The sequence below is a fragment of the Lygodium microphyllum genome, chromosome 10 (assembly GCF_053477565.2).
Source record: "Lygodium microphyllum isolate KBCC chromosome 10, Lygodium_microphyllum_v1.1.10, whole genome shotgun sequence".
Classification (NCBI taxonomy): domain Eukaryota; kingdom Viridiplantae; phylum Streptophyta; class Polypodiopsida; order Schizaeales; family Lygodiaceae; genus Lygodium; species Lygodium microphyllum.
This window is the reverse complement of record NC_141144.1, coordinates 3586303-3607548: the sequence shown is the minus strand read 5'-3', so window position 1 is coordinate 3607548 and position 21246 is coordinate 3586303. Positions and strand designations below refer to the sequence as shown.

The window sequence follows — 21246 nt, the reverse complement described above, 5'->3', positions numbered from 1 at the left end:
TCTTCTCTCCTATCGTCAAGATGGATACTTTGCAAACCATATTGGGCTTGGTTGCATGTGAGGATATGAAACTCATACAAATGGATGTAAATAATGCTTCTACATGAGGACATATATATGCAACAGCCAAAAGGTTTTGTGGCAAAGGGAAAGGAAAAGTTGGTATATAAACTCAACAAAAGCTTATGTGGGCTGAAACAGACACAATGTGAATGGTATCATAAGTTTGATACATTAATGCAATCTCAAGCATTCAAAAGGAATCAAGTGGATCACTGCTTAAGGCAACAAAAGGCAACGGATGGCAGCCTTATTGTGTTGGTTTTTTGGTATGTGGATGACATGCTCATTGCTGGTAGGAATGTTTATACTTTGGACACATTGAAATAGAACCTACACAACAATTTTGACTTGAAGGATCTTGGTGAGGCCAACTAATCACATTTTTGGCATGTGTATACTCACGGACAAATTAAAAGGTCGTCTTTATCTATCACAATAGGAGTATGTATCCAAGATTTTGCAACGTTTTCAATATGGAGGGGGGAAAAGCAATTGGTCTACCATTGCCTCCATATGTGCAACTCAATACAGAGCCAAGCCCTGCATCTAATGATGAAAATGTTAAAATGGCCAAGGTTCCGTATGCTTCAACTATGGGTAGCTTGATGTATGCTATGGTTGTTACATGTCCTAACATAGCATTTGTGCAGTGGGAGTGGTTAGCAGGTACATGGCACATCCTAGCAAAAAGCATTGGAAAGCAATAAAAGGTATCATGAGATATCTTAAGGGTGCTAAGGATTTGTGCATCTACTTTGGAAAGTAGAAGGCATTTGTTGTTGGCTTTAAAGATGCACGCTATGCTGGTCATGCTAACTGCAAAAGTCTACTTTAGGGTATATATTCACCTTCACAGGGGGAGTAGTTTCCTAAATCTCCAAACTACAAAAGTGTGTTGCATTGTCTACTACAAAGGCAAAATATGTGGCTGCCATTGAGGCATGCAATGAGGCTTTATAGCTTTCACATCTAGTGAGAGAGCTTGGAATTACCGAGGTCCTTGTCCTCCATTGTGATAGTGAAAGTGCTATCATAATAGTACGAAACCCCATCTTTCATGCAAAGACGAAGCACGTACAGGTGAAGGATCACTTTATCAAGCATGTACTTGACAGACCCTGCAGAGGTCTTCTCACGAAGGGTCTTCCAACAAAGAGATTTACTCATTGCCGATAGATGATGGAAGTTGGATAGTATATGTATTTCAGCTTTCTGCACACTTGGACTTAGCTAATTCTTTTCCTCAACCTTAAGGCACACTGCCTTTAGGAGGGAGGTTGTTGGAAATAAATGGTCATCATACCTTTCATATGTACACGGAGTGTGAACACAGTGCGCACCCTTGGCACTTGTACTTTTATATATCTATCTCAAAAAACCTAAAAGAGGTATACTCTAGTGTACCCACACATCGTGCATCTCTCTCACTCTATTACTCTCCACTGCTAGTCACGTTTTTCTCTCAATCTGCCAATGCCATCGCTAATCATTGCATCTTAGCTACGTATCACTCACTTCATTTACCAGCCTTCTCCACATTACATAGCTGCTCACACACATTTGCAAAGTCCTGAACACCAACATATTATTCCTTCATAACATTCAACTCTTAAGTGATAGGCCATAGTAATTGCCAAATTTTGTGGTTTCCTTGATTGTGCATCAGCCATTACATTTTTCTTACCCTCAATGTGCCTAATCTAAAAATGAACCATGCGTATTATGATTAGCTCCATAAGAGTCTTAATGCTTCAAGAAACCAAGGGCATAAGAAATAAGCATCTTTTTCAAAAAGAAAAGCAGGAAATCAACTGGGAGAAAATTAAGTATGAAGTATGGAGACTATTGCTTGTACATTAGGTACAATGGAAAATAAAGACCTGGTTGAGTTAAACTCCCTTTTGAACTAGCTAAGGCCTGATCAATGTATGTGACTGTTATCTTTTAATCTAATACACATCTTTTCACATCTAATCTTTCTAGCATGTACTTCTAAAAACCCCCTCTCAAATCTAGGGTGGAGCTAAACAGCCAAACAAAGGAAGAGCCTTCATAGAAAGGTCACCAACATCATCTCTCATAACACAATTCACGGCTCCAACTTCTGATCAAAAACCCATTCTAAATTGTAGTAATACTTGATCTCAACATACTTCGTGACTCAAGGTCATTGTCTATGTCCAAGCAACTTTGATTGGCACATCAAAGCACTATCAATTATGCCACTATGAAAACCTAATGTTTACAAGAAGTTTCCTCAACAATGGAATGTCCTATATAGCCAGAGACTCTTGCCTTTTATAGGAGTCAAAGCAATCATAGGTTGTTTTTGTGAGCATGAACAGTAAAACCGAATTGCAACTATTAAACACTAAGAAAAATGAACAATGAAAGAGAGAGAAAAGAACTCAAACAAAGAATGAAAAAGCAATGGAATTCATAACATGATACATGAGATGTGCCATACAAACCACACATGTAAATGGCACATGTGGTGACCAAAAATACCTCCAATCTCCCTCTCAAAGTGGATGAGATATGATACAATAAGAGTAGAGGAGTGGAAAATATATAGACCCGAGACAAATAAGCTGCCCAATTGCCCACAAAGGTGCCAATATAGGGTGTGGGACTCTCTAAGGTAAAGCAAAAACTTATAGTGGATCATCGGGAGTCAAGATGTGGTGACCAAAAATACCTCCAATCTCCCTCTCAAAGTGGATGAGATATGATACAATAAGAGTAGAGGAGTGGAAAATATATAGACCCAAGACAAATAAGCTGCCCAATTGCCCACAAAGGTGCCAATATAGGGTGTGGGACTCTCTAAGGTAAAGCAAAAACTTATAGTGGATCATCGGGAGTCAAGATTGATTTCACATCTAATACAACACACCCATCCATGTAACTTTGAGCCATACATGTCTACCATGTATCAAACACCAATCATGACAGCTAAGGAGAGGCCTCCACATGAAGAGATGGATGAGGAGAGGCCTCCAAATCAAGGAGCTAAGGATCACCAATCCTCATGATTCTGATACAATGACCAATCTAATTTTGTACAAGACACACCCATGTAGAGAAATATGTGAAGGTATTCGATTTATCAACCATTAAGAGCAATAGTAGATGCTGGCCCACAATTATCAACGTGAATCAATCTAAGGGACTCCTCAGCTCTGTCTGGTTTGTTGAGGAAATGGCATGCAATGTTGCTTTCCAGGTTGATATGCTCTACAAACATCCTTGGACAATTTAGACGTGCAAGGCCCTCAACCATCTGATGTCGTGACAACTCATAGAGCGAGTCACACTCAAGGTGTCCAAAGTGGAAATGCCAAAAATGCTCATGCTTCATAGGCTCCCATGTGGTGGCTAAAGCCCGGAAACAATGGAACTTAAGAGTTCACGGCAATCAACTTGGAGAGAAATTAGGTCATCATATAAAGACCACTAGGCTATGACTCACTAGAAGCAATTACTAAACCAATCTGAGAGTCTATGACGTCAATTGTGGCCACCGTAAAGAAGGCTCCTCGCCCCAATCGGCAAGTTGCTAAATGAATAAAAGGTTCACCCCAATTTGGGGTACGTAGTACATATCTCCAACAAAGTGAGATCCCGGCCCTCATCAATATCAAGCTTGCTGCAACCTAGACCATGGATGTTACATTAATTAGGTAAATTACGGGAAACAGGCGCGAGGGATGACCATCCGGAGGCCTTGGGCACCCGAACGGAGTTTAGGGGAGCCTAAAACTAAAGGGAGTCCAAGAATAGTAGGACTCACCAAGAGTTGACGGCTGGCAATCAGATCACGATGGGAGTTGCCAGCAATTAACTAGGCAAGGTTGGGAGGAGAAACGTATCTCTCGTGCCTCTGTCTTGAATCGAACTAAGTTGTATTCTATTTTGCCCCATCGTATCAGTTATCAGACTGAATCGCCCATCTCGACACAACACCGGTATCAGAGCAGGCGTTGGATCCTCTTTCTTCAGAGCCATCGGGTCATCCTTTCTTCAGAGCCGCCAGGTCCCGCTTCCGTTTACGCGTGAAGTTTTTTTTTTTTCCGGCGCCCACACGACACGTCATACAAAATTTAGCGTGAAGTCGTTACCCGACACGTCATCCGTCATCCAACGTGAAGACGGTGCCCCACACGCTTAACGCCCGTATTCTGGACATGATCTACTTCGTGAGGCGCAACCAATTAAAAACGGCACTACCGTCTGGCGTCTCTGTGACCAGCTCCGACTACAGTTGTATGACAAGTACAGGTTGGGCAGAGAACGAATTCAGGGAAGGCGCATAGATGGTTCACGTGACCATTAAGAAGGGGTATATTTAGTCCCCTCCTTACTACCTGTTTCTGCCAATAAGCTTCATTTTCAGCGTGACCTACTCAGTTCGGGAAAGATAAATTACCCCTCACTCTTCGGGGTTATTATTAAAACCAGCAACAGTTGCCCTGTCACTATAACCAAGGAAGTACTTTACTTTGTACGCAAATTTCTTATATTTGCTTTCCAATTCCAGTGTATTAATGGAAGAGAAAGGGAAAGAGGGAGTAATTGAGGGTTCTAGTTCGGGGGACCACCCTATGGTAGATCCCCATGAAACGGAGATACAAGAAGAACAGTGGGAAGAATTTTTTACCACACGAGAACAATTTGATGATCTAACTGCTCGTGTGCAGGCATAGGGGTTTCAAATGGAATTTTTAACTCAAACACTCACCGAAATAAAATCTCAATTAACTTTATTACTAGAAAGGGATAAAAATAAGTTAGAAACCTCGGATATCCCATCTTCATCGAAAGATTTGGATGTGATTATGCGAGATCCTAAGGAACCCCACCACAAGTTGAGGGATAATCCAGTTTTAAAAGATATGAAACCCCCTCAGTTTCACGGGGAGGAAAAAGATAGAAATAAAGATACTATCTTTAATTTTCTCCAAAAATGGGAAGATTTGCACAAACTTAAAAATACTCCACCACATCTCCAAGCGCTGGAGGCCAGTTTAACTTTGGGGCCAAAGGCATATAAATGGTGGCGAACTTTAAAGGAGGCAAATAAAATACCTAAAACTTGGGCTCAATTTGAATTGGTCTTTTTGAAAAAATTCCTTCCTGAAAATAAAATGGAAAGAAATTGGGAAGATTGGGATTATGTCAAACGAAAGGGAAGACCCCTGCTGACATATTTGGAGGAATATCGTGAGATAATTCTCAAACTGGAAGAAATAGATGAATTTCAAAAGACAAGAGGATTCATTAGGAGACTAGATAAGGCCTGTAAAAAGGAAGTAAAAAGGAGTTCACCTAAGATGCTTGAAGAGGCAATTAAATTTGCATTAATCAATGAAGATAGTACACGTCCAGGTACACTCACTAGTCTCACTGATACGAAGCCCAAGACTAAGGAATTGAAAACCTCATTATTTGTAAGCCAATTTAAAAGGAAAATGCTATTTTTTAAGAGCAAGAAACAACCTTTTAAAAAGAAACAATATGTAAGGCCTCACAAGGTGAAGCCTAGTTAGATCGAGTACCTTGGTATTCCATACATAGCAACCTTTAACATACAGGGCATGAAAGGTATAAATCTTTAGAGGTTTTGCACAAGGATGTACAACACGTGTTGAATGTCAACTTCTACGTGGCAGCCTACCTTTGGGCCACATAATTTAGTTAGAGTGCATGGATTGATATAGCTGGAAAGAGGGTTAGAGTCATGATTGATGACTCTGCTACTCACAATTTCATAAATTATGCACTTGTCAAAAAATTGAAACTTCCCCAACAAAAGAGTAGGCATCAATATGTTGTTCGTATGATGCAAGGTCAAGATAATAAAATATGGGATACAATGGTATCCAATTTGGAAATTGAGATCCAAGGATATAAAGATAAACTTAATTTCCAAATTATGAATATGGAAAGAGCCGATATTACTTTAGGGAGGGAGTAGCTATCGGGATTGCAGCCATCCTTAAAACGCAGTTATCATCATAATACACTGGAATTTGAAAGGGATGGTAAGACTTTTGTGATTCAAGGTGAACATGAAGTATCTGATAATCCTTTGTTGTGTTCCACTGAGGTTCAGAAGCTGATAAAGAAGGAAGCTTGTGAGGTATATATGTTATGGTCTCTTCCTGTACAAAACACTTTTACTTCCTGTAATATAAAGCAACAATTTTCTTATGTTTGTGAGTTGAATGTAAATAATAAATTAAGTGGTTTGTTAGATGAATTTAAAGATGTGTTTCCTTCTGATTTACCAAGTGGCCTTTCACCAGATAGGGGTGATATAAATCACCCAATTGACACAAATAAGGATACACACCCTATTTCTAAACCACCTTATAAGTTAAGTGAAACACAGTACCAAGAAGTTGAAAAACAAATTAAGGATTACCTTAATAAAGGGTTTATACAACCCAGTAATTCACCTTGGGCTTCGCAAATTTTATTGGTAAAGAAAAAAGATGGTTCTATGCGACTTTGTGTTGATCATAAAGCACTTAAAAGTTAATACGGTGAAGAATAAATTTCCTATGCCCAGAATGGAAGATCTTTTTTGATCAATTACAAGGGGCAAAATTCTTCACAAAGATAGATTTAAGATCAGGCTATCACCAAGTAAGAATTAAAGCACAAGATGTTCCTAAGACAGCATTTTGTACTAGATACCGGCATTATGATTTTTTGGTGATGCCTTTTGGCCTCGCTAATGCACCAGCTACCTTTATGAAACTGATGAATAGTGTGTTACGGCCCGATCTAGGACATTTTGTAGTAGTCTTCTTGGATGATATTTTGATATTTAGTAAATCAAGAGAAGAACATTTGGAACACTTACAATTGGTATTCCAACTGTTAAGAACGCATTCCCTTTATGCAAAGAAAACTAAATGTGAATTCTTCGCACAAGAGGTCAAATATTTGGGGCATATTATCTCAAAAGAGAGAATAAAGATGGATCCAGAAAAAGTAAGGGCAATTATTGAATGGCCATCTCCAAGGAACCTGGAAGAGCTGCAGATCTTCCTAGGTTTATCTGGATTTTATCGTAGATTCATTCAAGATTATGCCAAAATAGCTGTTCCAATGACACACCAACTTAAAGGGAAAGGAAAGAGCTTTAATTGGGGAACAGACCAAAATGAAAGTTTTCAAAAACTTAAGGTAGCTATTGCTACAACTCCAGTACTATTAATTGTGGATCCCAATAAACCATTTGTGGTTAAAGTCGATGCCAGTGATAAGGCGATAGGCGCGGTCTTATTACAAGAAGGTCGACCAGTTGCTTTTGAAAGCAAGAAATTAGACCGTGCAAAACAGAATTATTATGTTTATGAGAGGGAGTTGTATGCAATAGTACATGCAATGAAGAAATGGAGGCACTATCTGTATGGTGCCAAACTTTTCATCTTGTCGGATCATGAAAGCATTAAGTGGCTTAGTGACCAACTGGATCTACAAGGGCGTAAAGCCAGATGGGCCGAACTCCTCCAAGAGTTCGACTATGAGATAAGGTATAGAAAAGGAAAGTATAATATAGTGGTTGATGCACTCAGCAAAATGCCTATCATAAATGAATTGAGTTTTACTCAGTTCACATCCGATTTGCTTGAATCCTTAAAAGGGAAATGCCAAGTTGATCCAGCATATTCCAACATATGGGAAGCAATAGAAAATAGGGATCCAAATGGAAGGGCCTCCATTGAGGAAGAAATATCTGAGGATGTTCAACAAGGAAATGGAGCATCAAGAGTTGCTCAAACCGGATTCAAGTGGAAGAATTTTACCATTGATAATGGTTATTTACTCTACAAGGGTAGGGTATGTGTCCCGAAAGATAAAGAAATAAGGCGCCAGATACTCTTTGAGTGTCATGATACCCCTCGCGCGGAACATCCAGGAGTTAATAAGACTTATAGTCTTATTAAAAGGCAAATCTATTGGCCTGGAATGAATAAGGACGTCCTTGACTATGTGGTCAAATGTAATAAATGCCAGGTTAATAAAGCTAAAAGATTGAAAATGGGAGGACTTCTCCATCCATTAGAGATTCCTTCAGGAAAATGGGAGAGTATCTCCATGGATTTTATTGTTACATTACCCACAACACAGAGGGGGCACGACTCTGTGTGGATGATTGTGGATAGGTTAACCAAAATGGCTAGGTTTATTCCAACTTCAACGGATGTTAAAACACCAGAATTGGCTAGATTGTTCGTAGAGAACATATACCCATTGTATGGCCTTCCGGCAAATATAGTTTCTGATCGGGATAGAAAATTTGATAGTCAATTTTGGCGTGCAGTATTTAGGAAATTGGATACAAAACTTAGCATGAGTACGGCGGACCACCCGCAAATAGATGGGCAAACTAAAAGGGTTAACCAAATCCTTGAAGATATGCTTAGGTCATATGTAAGTAAAAGGTAAACTAATTGGGAAGACTATCTACCGATAGCAGAGTTTGCATATAATAGTGCCAAGCACTCTTCCACTGGATATAGTCCATTTATGTTAATGTATGGGTTTCAACCCAGAGCTCCTCATACAGTAGGACTGCATAAGGAAAAGGTTCAGGCAGCTAAGGACTTTTTGGAGGATATGAATAGTATGTTAAAATTTGCTCAAGAAAATATTAAGAAAGCTCAAAATCGTGCTAGAGCTTATGTAGATCCTCACCGAAGAGACGTCTCCTTTGAAGAAGGAGAATTGGTCTATCTTAAAGTGCCAGAACAAACCAAAAACCATGAAAACGGGACAATGTTCAAAACTTTCACCCAGGTATTGTGGTCCTTTCACAATACTTAAAAAGGTGGGAGAACAGAATTACAAGCTCCAACTACCTGCTGGTAGTAAAATACATCCAGTTTTTCATGTAAGTAATTTAAGGAAGAAGCTGGGTGATTTGAATAATCTAATCCTAAATGATAGCATTGAGGAGTTTTTAGACGACCGATCTAATCCACATGAACCAGAAAGAATATTAAATGTTTGTAACAGACAAACAAGGAATACTATTTATCAAGAATGTTTGGTCAAATGGAAAGATTGTTCATAAGAAAGCTCAACATGGGAGCGAGTAAGTACCTTAAGGAAAAGGTTTCCCAATTTACAATTAGACCTTCCAAGTATCGTTTTCGAGGACGAAACCGATTCTTAAGGGAAAGGAAATGTTACATTAATTAGGTAAATTACGGGAAACAAGCGCGAGGAATGACCGTCCGGGGGCCTTGGGCACCCGAACGGGGTTTAGAGGAGCCTAAAACTAAAGGGAGTCCAAGAATAGTAGGACTCACCAAGAGTTGACGGCTAGCAATCAGATCACGATGGGAGTTGCCAGCAATTAACTAGGCAAGGTTGGGTGGAGAAACGTATCTCTTATGCCTCTGTCTTGAATCGAACTAAGTTGTATTCTACTTTGCCCCATCGTATCAGTTATCAGACTGAATCGCCCATCTCGACACAACAATGGATCTTAATTGAGAAGTTGTTTCCACATCGAACATTTCCACTGCAAGGAACCGAGAGAAAAAAAATGTGCTGGATGGGAATCATATGATGGGTGGCCACTAGCTCCACTATCCACAATACAAGTCCTTGGTTGCATAAAGTGGGCTTCTATGGTCACCTCATCAAGAGGTAACTCGCGAAGCTCGCATCCTTTGATGACTCTACAAAGACAAGGTGAACTAGTGGTCTAGCAGACAAGTAAAACATGCCTCTGGAGTGGAGAATAAAACTAGTTGTGATAGTTTAGTTGCCCAACAGCAGCGTGGATTTGAGTCCTCCACTTCCCCCGATTTTGGTTGCCACTACTCTACGTCCCCTGCTTGGGTTTACCCAACTAAGGGGTGGGATCTGATTCTTGGGTTTAGGTTGGATGCCTCTTACCTTTGATCAACACTCATCATCAACATGATCAAACTTTTGACAATGTTGGCAATATCTATTTTTCTTATATACATTCTACCACCAAAGTTGAAAAGCAAACTTGATATTTCCTTGGGATTCACTTGATTGGTGTTGTTTTTTATTGTGATTTTGAGTTTGATTTTCGTTTTTGCTTCAACCCTTAATGCCCCCTTTGAGAGATGGTGATCATAGAAACTATGGAACTTATCGAATAGCCGAGCATAATACAATAGCTGACACTTAAACTCATAGAATGTGGGATAGTCAACTATGAATCACTTATTGTATGAAATTAAAATATTTATTAGAAAGCTTGTCCAAGAACAATGTGACCTAGTCATCAAGGTAATTAGGAGCCCTTGTGGTGGAGAACTCAACGAGTCGCTAATATTTAGCCAATGAAACTAGCCTTCCTCCTCGGATAGGGTGCTAGCAACTTGATTTAATACTAATTACAAGAAGTAATTAATTCACATAAATTGAAATGCACACTTTATCACTTTAATCTTGAACAATGGAGAGCTTGTTAGCCCCAACATTGGCGCCCCTTGCGGTATTACTTTAGCTTTTATTGCAAATGGATGGAGTATATCTAAGATTCTATAATCCCCTCTACTAATCCAAGTACCTCTTGCTGTCAAAACTCACTAGCAACCCTTTAAACCAATTTACCCCTTAGTTTTCTTGGAAATTGGCCTTCACTCTACTCCTTACAAGACAAATTTAGCCCCAAATCTAATATTGTCCACTTCTCTAGACCGAGGAAAGGGCTTAACCACCCCTTCCATTGCTGCTTTCTAATCCAAGTGATGCGGTCATCCTTCACAACTCTCTAGTGTCAGAGAGAGAGTGAGAGGACAATGAGATGGACAATCGAACCTCATATATATAGGTATACAAGTGCTCAAGTTCCAAAGACAAACATTCCTAATGCGTCGACCAAAGTCTAGTAGGTTCAAATCCTAAAACTAAGATCGACATCCAAGTTCATGATGAGCTAGTTACTTAACAAAGAGCAGAATTGGCTCCTAGTCCAAGCTCACTTGAGGGGAGACTTTGGCGGGCTTGGCCAAAGGTGCAAAATCCATGGTCACGTATGTTCAAAGGCATTTTTGAAAAGCTGGTCTTGTCTCTTACTACGAGACATTGTTGACAAATACAAAGATCTTTTATGACTTTTCTCTATTTTCAAGAGCTAATACGATCGACATCAACATCAAGTTCTTTCGAGACACCTCGGTGGTGGCTTGATCACCCACTGCTTGGGTATCCATGGTTCTATGTTATATGGATTGCGATGAGTCATTATCATTGTATCCAATCACCCATGATCCAAGCGGGATTGTCAACTCACGTGTGAGTCTATACATGCTAGATAGGCAAGGCATTTTAGTCTATATTTTAGGTATTATTTAAGTGATTTTTTATATAATATTTATGATAAGTTATGCCAATAGACTAGTATTAAATACTAGCCGACCAACAACCATATTTGGTATATTTTTTACGTATTTATTCTATGGCTCCTCCTCCTCCCATTCAATCATTGTCATTCTTCAAGTGGTCTTTCAATTGGAGAGAGGAGCTAGTGTCAGTGTCCACATAGCCAGTGACTCACTGCTATATGCGTCATTCTTGTGTTTAATATATGGATTCCATTTCCCAAGCACATCTCTAAGTTCTCTTCTTTTGCAATATTCTTTTGTTTTCTTTCTCTTCTATCTTGTGTTTAGCGATTGATTTCAGCACTTGTCTATGCTTCCATTGTTGCACTACTTCTGACAATAGCTTGTCCGTTTTGTGATGTATTGGGTCTAACCATCCCATTTATTCTTCCCTAAAGGCATAGATTACTAAATATGATGAAACTATGATTTAAAATACATTTTTTTAAGAAAAGAAAATGTTCAATGTGATTCCATCCACCTTTCCAAGTCCTAATAGGCTATTAGGTAACCAACAAACACTCTTTGTCCAATGCCTTGGCCTCTTTGGGGTGATCATTTGGGCTCCCTTGATAAGATAATCATTGCCTCTATAGTCTTGGTAAGTGACTGGGCAAGCAACGAGCACCCTTTCCTCAATGCCCTAACTGCTTTGGCATGGAATGCATTGGGGTCAAAAAAACATTGAACTTAAGTTATCTTGACTATCCCTTCGTGGCTTCAATTTTAGATTTGAGAGGGGATGTTGAGCTAAAAATGCATTCTATACTTAATTAGCTCTTAATTATTCTAAAACTCAAAATTACCAAACTTTTATTAAAAAGAATCACAATCCTAGAGAGTGTCCATGTCCCATAAGCCAAATTCTAAATTTGGAAGGACCCATTTATCTATAAATAGACATTTTACTTACCACTCAGTCCAATCTCATGTTTGCCAATTATAGATACCTAAACTCTATTGTCCACACCCTGCATGGAAGATATCTTAGTTCGAGTCGCTAAACTCTGTTGTCTACACACCCTGTATGGAAGATATCTTAGTTCAAGTCGTTGTCCACTGGTACTTGTTGTTGGCACCTGCTGTCCAACCTTCCAGATCAGTTAGCAACTTGATTCACCCTACATTTACTGTTGTATGACCTTCTGCTCTGCAACTGTTCAAGACTTGCCTACTATGCCACTTGTGGGGAGGCCACTTGATTGAGTTATGCTTCATAATTATGCAATACACACGCCTACTTTATAGATGGCGTTCCTCATAAACGTTAAGCCATCCATTTGTGGATAGCTAAGCAAAATAAGCGTTCACTCCGGCTGCATTCTCCCAAGTAATCGAAAAACAAAACTTGCTGAGCTCTCAACAAACATGGTCGATCACGAAGATGACCCCAAGGGCCAGAATATAGAACCACACCTCCCCAACACACACACACACACACACTCTCTCTCTCTCTCTCTCTCTCTCTCTCTCTCTCTCATACATAGCAGTGAGGATTACCGGAAGAGCAGCGAATTGAGAGTGTCTTGGACACCCTTGCGGATGTTGCTGGCCCAGGCAGGATGCACACACACTTCCAGCTCTGCTCTCGCCACCTTCAGCCATTCCGGCTGCATCGTCGCCCCACCAACACTCGAAGCAGCGGGCGCGCGAAGGTCTCGACCTAAAAATTCATAACGTTAGACAATAAAGAGCTTGTTCACACGGCACCGAACTACTTTGTGACAGGCCGGTTACACGCGGCCAAAACCCCCGCCCGCGGCGCCTCGTAAGAAAAGGTGCTTTGGTTTACATACCGATGCCAAGAAAGTTTTAGACAAATTCTCGCTATGATTCCCACATTGTGAAATATGATAACATCGTGACGCACCTAGCTAGGGATATGGTCCCTCCCTTGAAGAATCTCATGATGTTGAATACTAGAGGGGAAAACAAGGGAAAAGAGCCCTTTTTCCCACATGGAGAAATATCTAAACTTCTTGTGAAGGCACCCATGATACCAAGTGTTACGGTCCGGCCCTCAAAGACCCATGCGGGGCCCTCTCTTGACCCCGTTCGGCAAGCTCCAAACAACCACTAGACCCGTTGCACAACATTGCACTTTCACCAACTTAACACATCACGAGGTCAACTCAACACAACACAAAACGCGACATGAAACTCACAGAATGCTCGCAAGTTTGCAGAATGGCCCATCGTGAGGGCAGAAGCTCATATTCATATCAAGATCGAATTTACAAGGTAGCAGAAGGCATAGCAAGGGACTATGTCACGAGTGAGGATGGAGCTATCAGCTACCAACTCAACTCGATGTCGTGGGATGAGGGAGTTCTCAACTAACATGGCCTAATGGTTGTGACCCTCCTCTTTCACTCTATTGATGGCAGTTTAATTCTCATCGAATCCAAACTACACTTTTTGAGTATGGTTACTATCTCTACCTAGGTGGAGGGTTTTGCCCACCTTAAACTATCCACCATCTAAAAAATGCAAGCCAATTTATCGATAAGCCACATGGCTACACACACCTTCCTTTTGCCTCCTTTGTTCACAAACAATCTCAATGTGTAGCTAGCGTAAAATTAATTGTAAACTAAGTATTGATCAATATAGCCTCCCTTTAGAAAAAGAGAAGTGTAAAGCTTCTATTCTTGAGCTAGTTACATAGTAGATGATAGACATCCACTTTGTACATTTTAACCAACCAAAATACTTATTTAGGGGTTAGACATTCATGTCCTTTACACACTAGAGGGGATAGGACATGTTATTTATCTGCTCAACAAGTGAATTCCCCACCCACCTTTGGATAAGGAGTCTTCCCAGCCCACTTATTGTATCCATGTCCATGCCCAAATTCAAAAAGTGCATGCCAATGCACTAATGAGGGTAAGCCATCCATCACTCAATGTGTAACCATCCTTATTCCAATGAAAGGAAGACAACATACATTGAAGTTTTTGTGTTCTATTCTTGAGTTAACATAAGCCTTAACAATGTTCAAATGATAGTTATGCTACTTGACCATCTTGATGGAACCTAGTGTAATTAAATGGCAGACCAACAACTTAACCTCTCTTCCTAATATCGACACCTTCAAATTGTGAAGTGCATTCCACATCCCCTAAGAGAAACTCTTTTCTATTGAGGATTTGAGTGTTAGCAAGTGAGATTAGAAAGTAGCAGAAGCTTCGACACCATAAATTATGCAAGATGTTGATTCACATCAATGGACAATGATCCATTGACAAATTGGATGGCACCAACTTCAATTATTGGAAGCCTCGTATTCGACAAGTATTAATGCAGAGGAAGCAAATTCGACTATTGAAATGCAAAGGCATAAAACTTGAGGAGGTTGATGCAAAAGCATGGGCTAATTTGAATGAGATATGCAAGTCCACAATTATCTTATTGTTGTCCAAGTAGGTTTATTTCAATGTTATTGAGAGAGAAGGTGGTCCTTATGCTTTATAACAAAAGATATGTGATCTTTATGACAAGAAAAGTCTTGCATATCAGTTGTATTGGTTAGAGAATCTAGTGGACCTTGGCATGAATGAGGGCACTCCTACGTCCACTCATTTGAATGAGTTCCACTCCTTTATCAGTTAGCTTATCTCACATGGCATTAAGGTTGAGGGTAACATAAAGTCTCTATTCTTACTTGTTACACTACTTGAGTCTTAGGATACATTTTGTATCAATGTGAGTGCCAATCTCCTAGAGATGAGTTGAAATTCTCTAATGTAGATGGAGCTTTGGTTATAGAAGAAGCAAATAGGAAGAACATTGATGCCGTCATACTTCTCATGTGTTTATAGTTAGAGGCAAACATGATGGTAAAGGGAGTAGTAGAGACTCATAGCTCAATAGGTGCATGTCTAAGTCTCGTGGGCAATTATGCAATAAGTCCTATAGTCCTAAGCCATCTTTCACTTGTCGTTATTTTGGGCAATAGGGTCACATAAGGTCGCAATGCCATAAAATGCACAATGATAAGCATGAAAAAGGCCAAGGGAAAGTATAGGATAATGCCAAGTCTTTTGGTGATCGCAGCATTGTTCTTAAGACCAATGTTAAGATTGAAGAGATCAATGACTTAGAGTACAATTTAGATGATTATATTATTGCAACTTCTTTAGTTGAGGCTATTGAGTTGATTGATATTCAATCCTCTTACTACCTTCTTGATTTAGGGGTGTCCTTCCATATAACCCCGCATTATCATTGGTTTTATATCTACTACACTATTAGAAGTTCAATTTGATTGGTGATGATCACTACGTGACATTGTTGGCATAGGTGATATGAGATTACAATTTGGTACTAGTTCTTTGTTTGTGTTGCATGATGTATGTCATGTCCTTCTCTTGGTTGGACAATTGGATGATGATAGGTATCATGTATCTTTTGGTGATTCTGCATGGAATATTATACATGGCAATCTTATTTTTGCTAGAGGTGCTAAGGTTGGTAGCCTATATTCCTTGCTTGTATTTGGATCTATTGATTATATTTTGGCTATGACTAATCTTCCATACGTCTCTCTTTGGCATCACCATCTTGGGCATATGTCCCTTAAATGGATGACAGTCCTTACTCGTTTGTAGTACTTAGTGCCTCTTGATGACTACTCATGTTTTGATTTATGCCGTCATTGTTTATATGGTAGGCAGACTCATAACTCACATAAAAAGTCTAGTTCTATATCTGTGGACAAGCCGTTGACTATTATCATTCAGATGTTTGTGGTCCCATGCCATGTCAGTCACTAGGTGGTGCAAAGTATTTTGTTATATTATTTGATGATTATTCGCATAAGGTTTGGGTAAGTAAGAAGTTTTGCCTATGTTTCAATGCTTTCTTGCTATGATTGAGAACTAATCTAAGCATGGATTGAAATTCCTACGATTTGACAACAATTGGGGTGAATATATTTCTAAGGTATTTGAGCAATTTTGTGATGAGAGGGATATTAAGTTCAATTCAATTTTGTGATGAGAGGGATATTACGGCTGTTGGGATAAAAGGCCTCTGGGCCTACCCGTGTATACTGTGACCACCCATTCTTTATTCATATATAATATGATAATGCAATAAGGCTATCAGTTCAGTTGGACAACACCTACATTGTGTGTGCTCTCCTCTCCTGCATCTTCCTCTTCTCCTTCTCCACTACCATTGCATCCCCTTCAATTGGTATCAGAGTGGGTCTTCAAGAGCTCATCCTGGCCTTCCACACAAGGTATGAGATCTTCATTCTCAGTTTTCAACTCAATAGGGTTTTCACAAGTTGTGGGTAGCCATAGCTCACACCTCTTGGAGCTTCCTTCACCTGGATCTTGCTTCTAGCCTATCAAGGTTTGCTGAGGCTTGGTGTAGGCCTTCTTTGGCCCCCATTTGTGCCCCCTTTGGGCCCCATTGTTGACATGTGGGACAACAGACCCCCCCAACCAGCTCACATTTTTTTTGTGGCTGTTTCAAATCTGGCCCAAAAATCACTCTTTTTGTCATATCATCTTGGGCATTCGGAACCCGATTCAAGCAAGGCAAGAGTCTAAGTTGGGGTTTTGGCAAGCTCTGGACGCGATGGTGATGTTGGATTTTCCAAATTCTAATGACAAAATATTCTGCAACAGATTTCAAGTCCGAGACAACATGTATTTGTATGTCTATGGCTTATGTGATACTTCTACTGATGTCTGTTTATACCGGATCACTTGTGGATGTTATGCCTCTTATGTGAGACGCATTTGGAGCTGATTTAGCTCAGCCATTGACTATAGGGTAGCCACCTGTTACTTCAAATTTATGCTTACAGGTCTTGGCATTTGATGTCCGATTGGTGCCTATACATACGGGAATGTATGCCTATAGTTTGCCTATGGATTTGAACTTGGATTGAGCACTAATTTGCTCATTTTAAAGAGGTTATATGTTGCTAGAAACTTCAGGGCTGAAGCTATTTATGCTACAGTTGGGTTATACCTATTGGTCAGGGGGTGCTCCCGGCTACTCGATATGATGTCATGATGTATTTGGACTATGCCACATGTCTTATTTATGCTCTAGAAAGCTTTTGAGCTGAGATTAGAGCTCAATTTGGGTTTGACTGTCACTTCTTTGCAGCTGGCATTTCATCTATGACATGGTTTATGCCTAGGCTACCCAGTACGGGTTATGATGTCTTGGTGAATGCTTTATGCTTTGGTTGTGGATGGCAGTTGTTTGAGCTCGTCTCGACATTCATTTGAGTATTCCCTTGAGCAGTTGGACATTGGATTTTTCCATTACGACTTGGCTTTTTCCGTTACGACCTTGGATGCTATATGGGATTTGATGCTCCGATTATGGATCTTGGCTATTACTTGGATGCACTTACATGTATTGAGCAGTGAACTGCTCCCTTGTTTTGGCAGTTGCCTATTGAGCTGTGATTGCTCGTTTGCATTTGATATGCGGGATACTTACTAATCAGTGGACTTGGATAGTGCTTGGGATTTACAATTATGGCTTTCTTGCTCCTCTGTTGTCTAGCTTCTATGCTAGTTGGGCTCCTGTTGCCCGTCCATGTTAGAGAGCATATGTTATGTATGCTTACCCATCTATGCACATGGTCTACTATTGTATACCTTACAGAGCCACTTATTTAGATGTTGTTGTATAGATGTTTGGGCTTCACCTGGAGCTTGACTCTTGCAGGATGCTTTGCCACTTGTCGGTCTTTACTTGACTTGGATGTTCCTTCGTGGCATGATGTACTGCAGAGCTATGCATATGCATATGGTTATGGGCTGATTTCATGGCTGAATATCATATGCTCTTATGATAGATGTCTTATGCTTTACTGTACTGTGGTTGGTTATGTCATGCAGTTGGCTACGACTCTTCTTCATGTGGGAGCTTTTGCATCCTTGATTGATGCCTTTATGTCCTCCCATCCATTGAGGTTTCATGAGCATTTGCAGCATGCTTCTACCACTAATGTACTAGCAGATGATTGTCTTTACGAGTAGGTTCCCTATGTTGGGACAACCCTCAATTGCTTGAGCTCCATGGATGCTATGGATAGCCCTATTCATGATGACTTGGATTCCTTGTCATCTTCTACGGGTTCTTCTACTTCAGATGTTGTTTGCTTCCATTGTGGGAAGCTTGGGCATGTTCAAAGAAAATGCTTTAGATGGATTAGAGAGTAGCAAAGACAGAGATGGACTCGACATGAGTAGAGAGTTAGTGATGCAGCAGGTATTACCATTCTTTCTAGTGGTGAGGTACGTGCAGTTACCCATGATGATGTAGTTGAGCATATCCTCCTGTCATCTAGTTTCCCTATAGCTTACTTGCGCAATGATCAGGCCCATGCCTTTGATTGGCTTTTTGACTCTATGGCATCTTGTCATGTTACCCCTCATAGAGCATGGTTCTCTTCTTACAGGGAGGTTGATGGATGTATTGATATGGGCCTTGAGAAAACTTATGCTATTGTTGGTACAAGAAACATACACCTAGCTTTGCCTAATGGGACTTCTCTTATGCTCAGGGATGTTCTACATATTCCCATGCTCAGTAAGAGCCTGATTTCTGTCAGTCAGTTGCATGATGCAGGTTACTCTATTTCTCTTTAGGATAGGTCATTAAAAATTTGTCATGGTTGCTTGGTTTTGGCTAGAGGTTCTCGAGTTGGTTCTCATTACCTAGTTCATGTCTCTCATGTGGGAGATTCTATGGTTGCAGTTATCCGAATACCACATGCATTGTTATGGCATTATCGCCTAGGCCATATGCACCACAGAGAGATGGAGATCTTGTCTTGTTCAGATTCATTGCTGCCTCCTATGTCACTTATAGATCTTGATGTTTGCCTTGATTGTACTCTTGGTCCTTGCAGAGCTCCCTTGGCTTATGGCGATTGTATGAGGCATGCTCCTCTAGATCTTGTCGATTGTGCAGTATATGGACCTATACCTTCCCAGTCACTTGGTGGAGTGTCGTACTTTTTGACCTTTGTTGATCATGCTACCCATCGTGTTTGGCATTTTTCCTTGGTGCAGATTGAGGATGCTGTAGTTATGCTTGATAGGTTTATGGATTCTGCTAGTAGCAGGCCTAGGTGCTTGCAGATGGATTATGAGAGTCATGTTCTCTCTCCTAGCTTTCGGACCTCTTGTCAGCAGTATGACATTGATTTCTTGTGCCCATGGTATTATGGGATTGCTCATGGCATGTGTCTGACCTTACAGGCAAAGGTTGCTTCTATGCTTACCACAGTTGGGTTGTCTTATGGCTTTTGGGCTGAGGCCCTTATGACAGCAGTCTATTTCGTTAACAAGACGCCGTGCTTGACCTTGGATGGTATTACACACCCATGAGGCATGGAGTGGCATGCAGCCCTCCTATAATTACTTGAGGATGTTTGGCTGCCAAGCATCTATACATATCCCACATGAGCCTATGTCACGTAGATGTATCCTCCTTGGTTATGGAGATGGCGACTTTAAGGCCTACAGATTATGGGATTTGGATGCCCAACAGGTCATACGCAGCCGTCATGTTGTCTTCTATGAGATGCAGACACCTCTTAGCCCTCTTGATGAGCATTCAGTACGCTTTATGGCTGATTTTATAGTAGCTATAGTGCCATTACAACAAGTTGTTTATGCTAAAAATGAGGCACTTATTGGCCCAGATGACATAGCTATGCATAGCAGTTAGGGTCAGGATGTTGGTGGTCACTTGCTAGACCCCTTGTAGGCTCATGAGAGCCGTTTTCTTGTAGTTTTGTAGGCTAGATAGCCAGTCATATGTCAGTCTTCCGCTTCGCTGAGGCCACATGTAGTATTGAGACCCCGTTGGACGAGTGTCCGGGATGCTGGCCCTCTTTCAGTGATTGACTCTGGAGAGTTTGACTGCTCTCTGATGTCTTATATGCGCCACGCTGATGCTATGCGCGACTGATGCTTTACAGCCATGAACCGATGAGTTGTGCTTGCTTCATGAGAAGCATTCTTGGATTGCTCCATTGTATGGAGTTGCAAGATCGCTTATCTCCTAGATGTCATGGACTCGAGGATGCTTGACTCTTTTTCTGCAGAGGTTCCTGATACTTCTTGCACAGCTCGCTTTTCGATTGGGCGTTGGGTGAGATGTTATGATTCCTCACCTTGTCTTTTTCTTTTTTTTTCTTTGTTTTCACTCCCCAGCCACATTGGCCTTTTAATGGAAGGTTGTTGGGGTAAAAGGCCTCTGGACCTACCCGTATATACTGTGACTGCCCATTCTTTATTCATATATAATATGATAGTGCAATAAGGCTGTCAGTTCAGTTGGATAGCACCTACATTGTGTGTGCTCTTCTCTCCCGCATCTTCCTCTTCTCCTTCTCCACTACCATTGCATCCCCTTCAACGACCCCTTGCACCCCACCCCAAAATCATATTGCAGAGTGCATGAATAGGACTATTCATGAAAGAGTCCACAAGATGCTTAGTTAGGTAGGTTTACCATAAGATTTTTGGGCTAAAGCAGTTACTATTATAGTTCTAGAGCTTTATGGTATGGCCTGTAAGAGCATGCACTCCCAACCATCACAGCCATAACCAAGGAGCAGCAGCGCAATTACTTGCGACAAGCCGGCCTCTCCACCAATGAGCTCAGGGAACTTGGATTCGAGGAACAAGAGCAGCCCCATCCACCCGCAGTCCAACCCATAATGGAACAAGGCAGCGCGGAAGGGCATGCATTCAAAGAAGAATTGCAAATTAGAGAGATCACTGATCTACCCCCAGAA

The 21246-nt window shown here is 40.7% G+C and overlaps 1 protein-coding gene across 3 annotated transcripts in view; it reads right to left on the bottom strand.

Moving 5' to 3' along the window:
- LOC148029651 (DNA-directed RNA polymerase) overlaps positions 1–13162 on the bottom strand; it is a 28464-nt gene extending 15302 nt beyond the window's left edge. Inside the window, exon 1 of one of the 3 annotated variants that reach the window (XR_015692069.1) lies at positions 12954–13162. Coding sequence is in view for 2 of the 3 variants with exons in the window: in XM_087685896.1 (XP_087542022.1) it covers positions 12954–13069 (116 nt within the window). In the remaining variant the exon portion in view is untranslated. The remainder of the gene's footprint in view (positions 1–12953) is intronic. The other 2 variants (XM_087685896.1, XM_087685895.1) reach the window with 2 other exon arrangements.
- Between the last annotated feature and the right edge of the window lie 8084 nt (positions 13163–21246).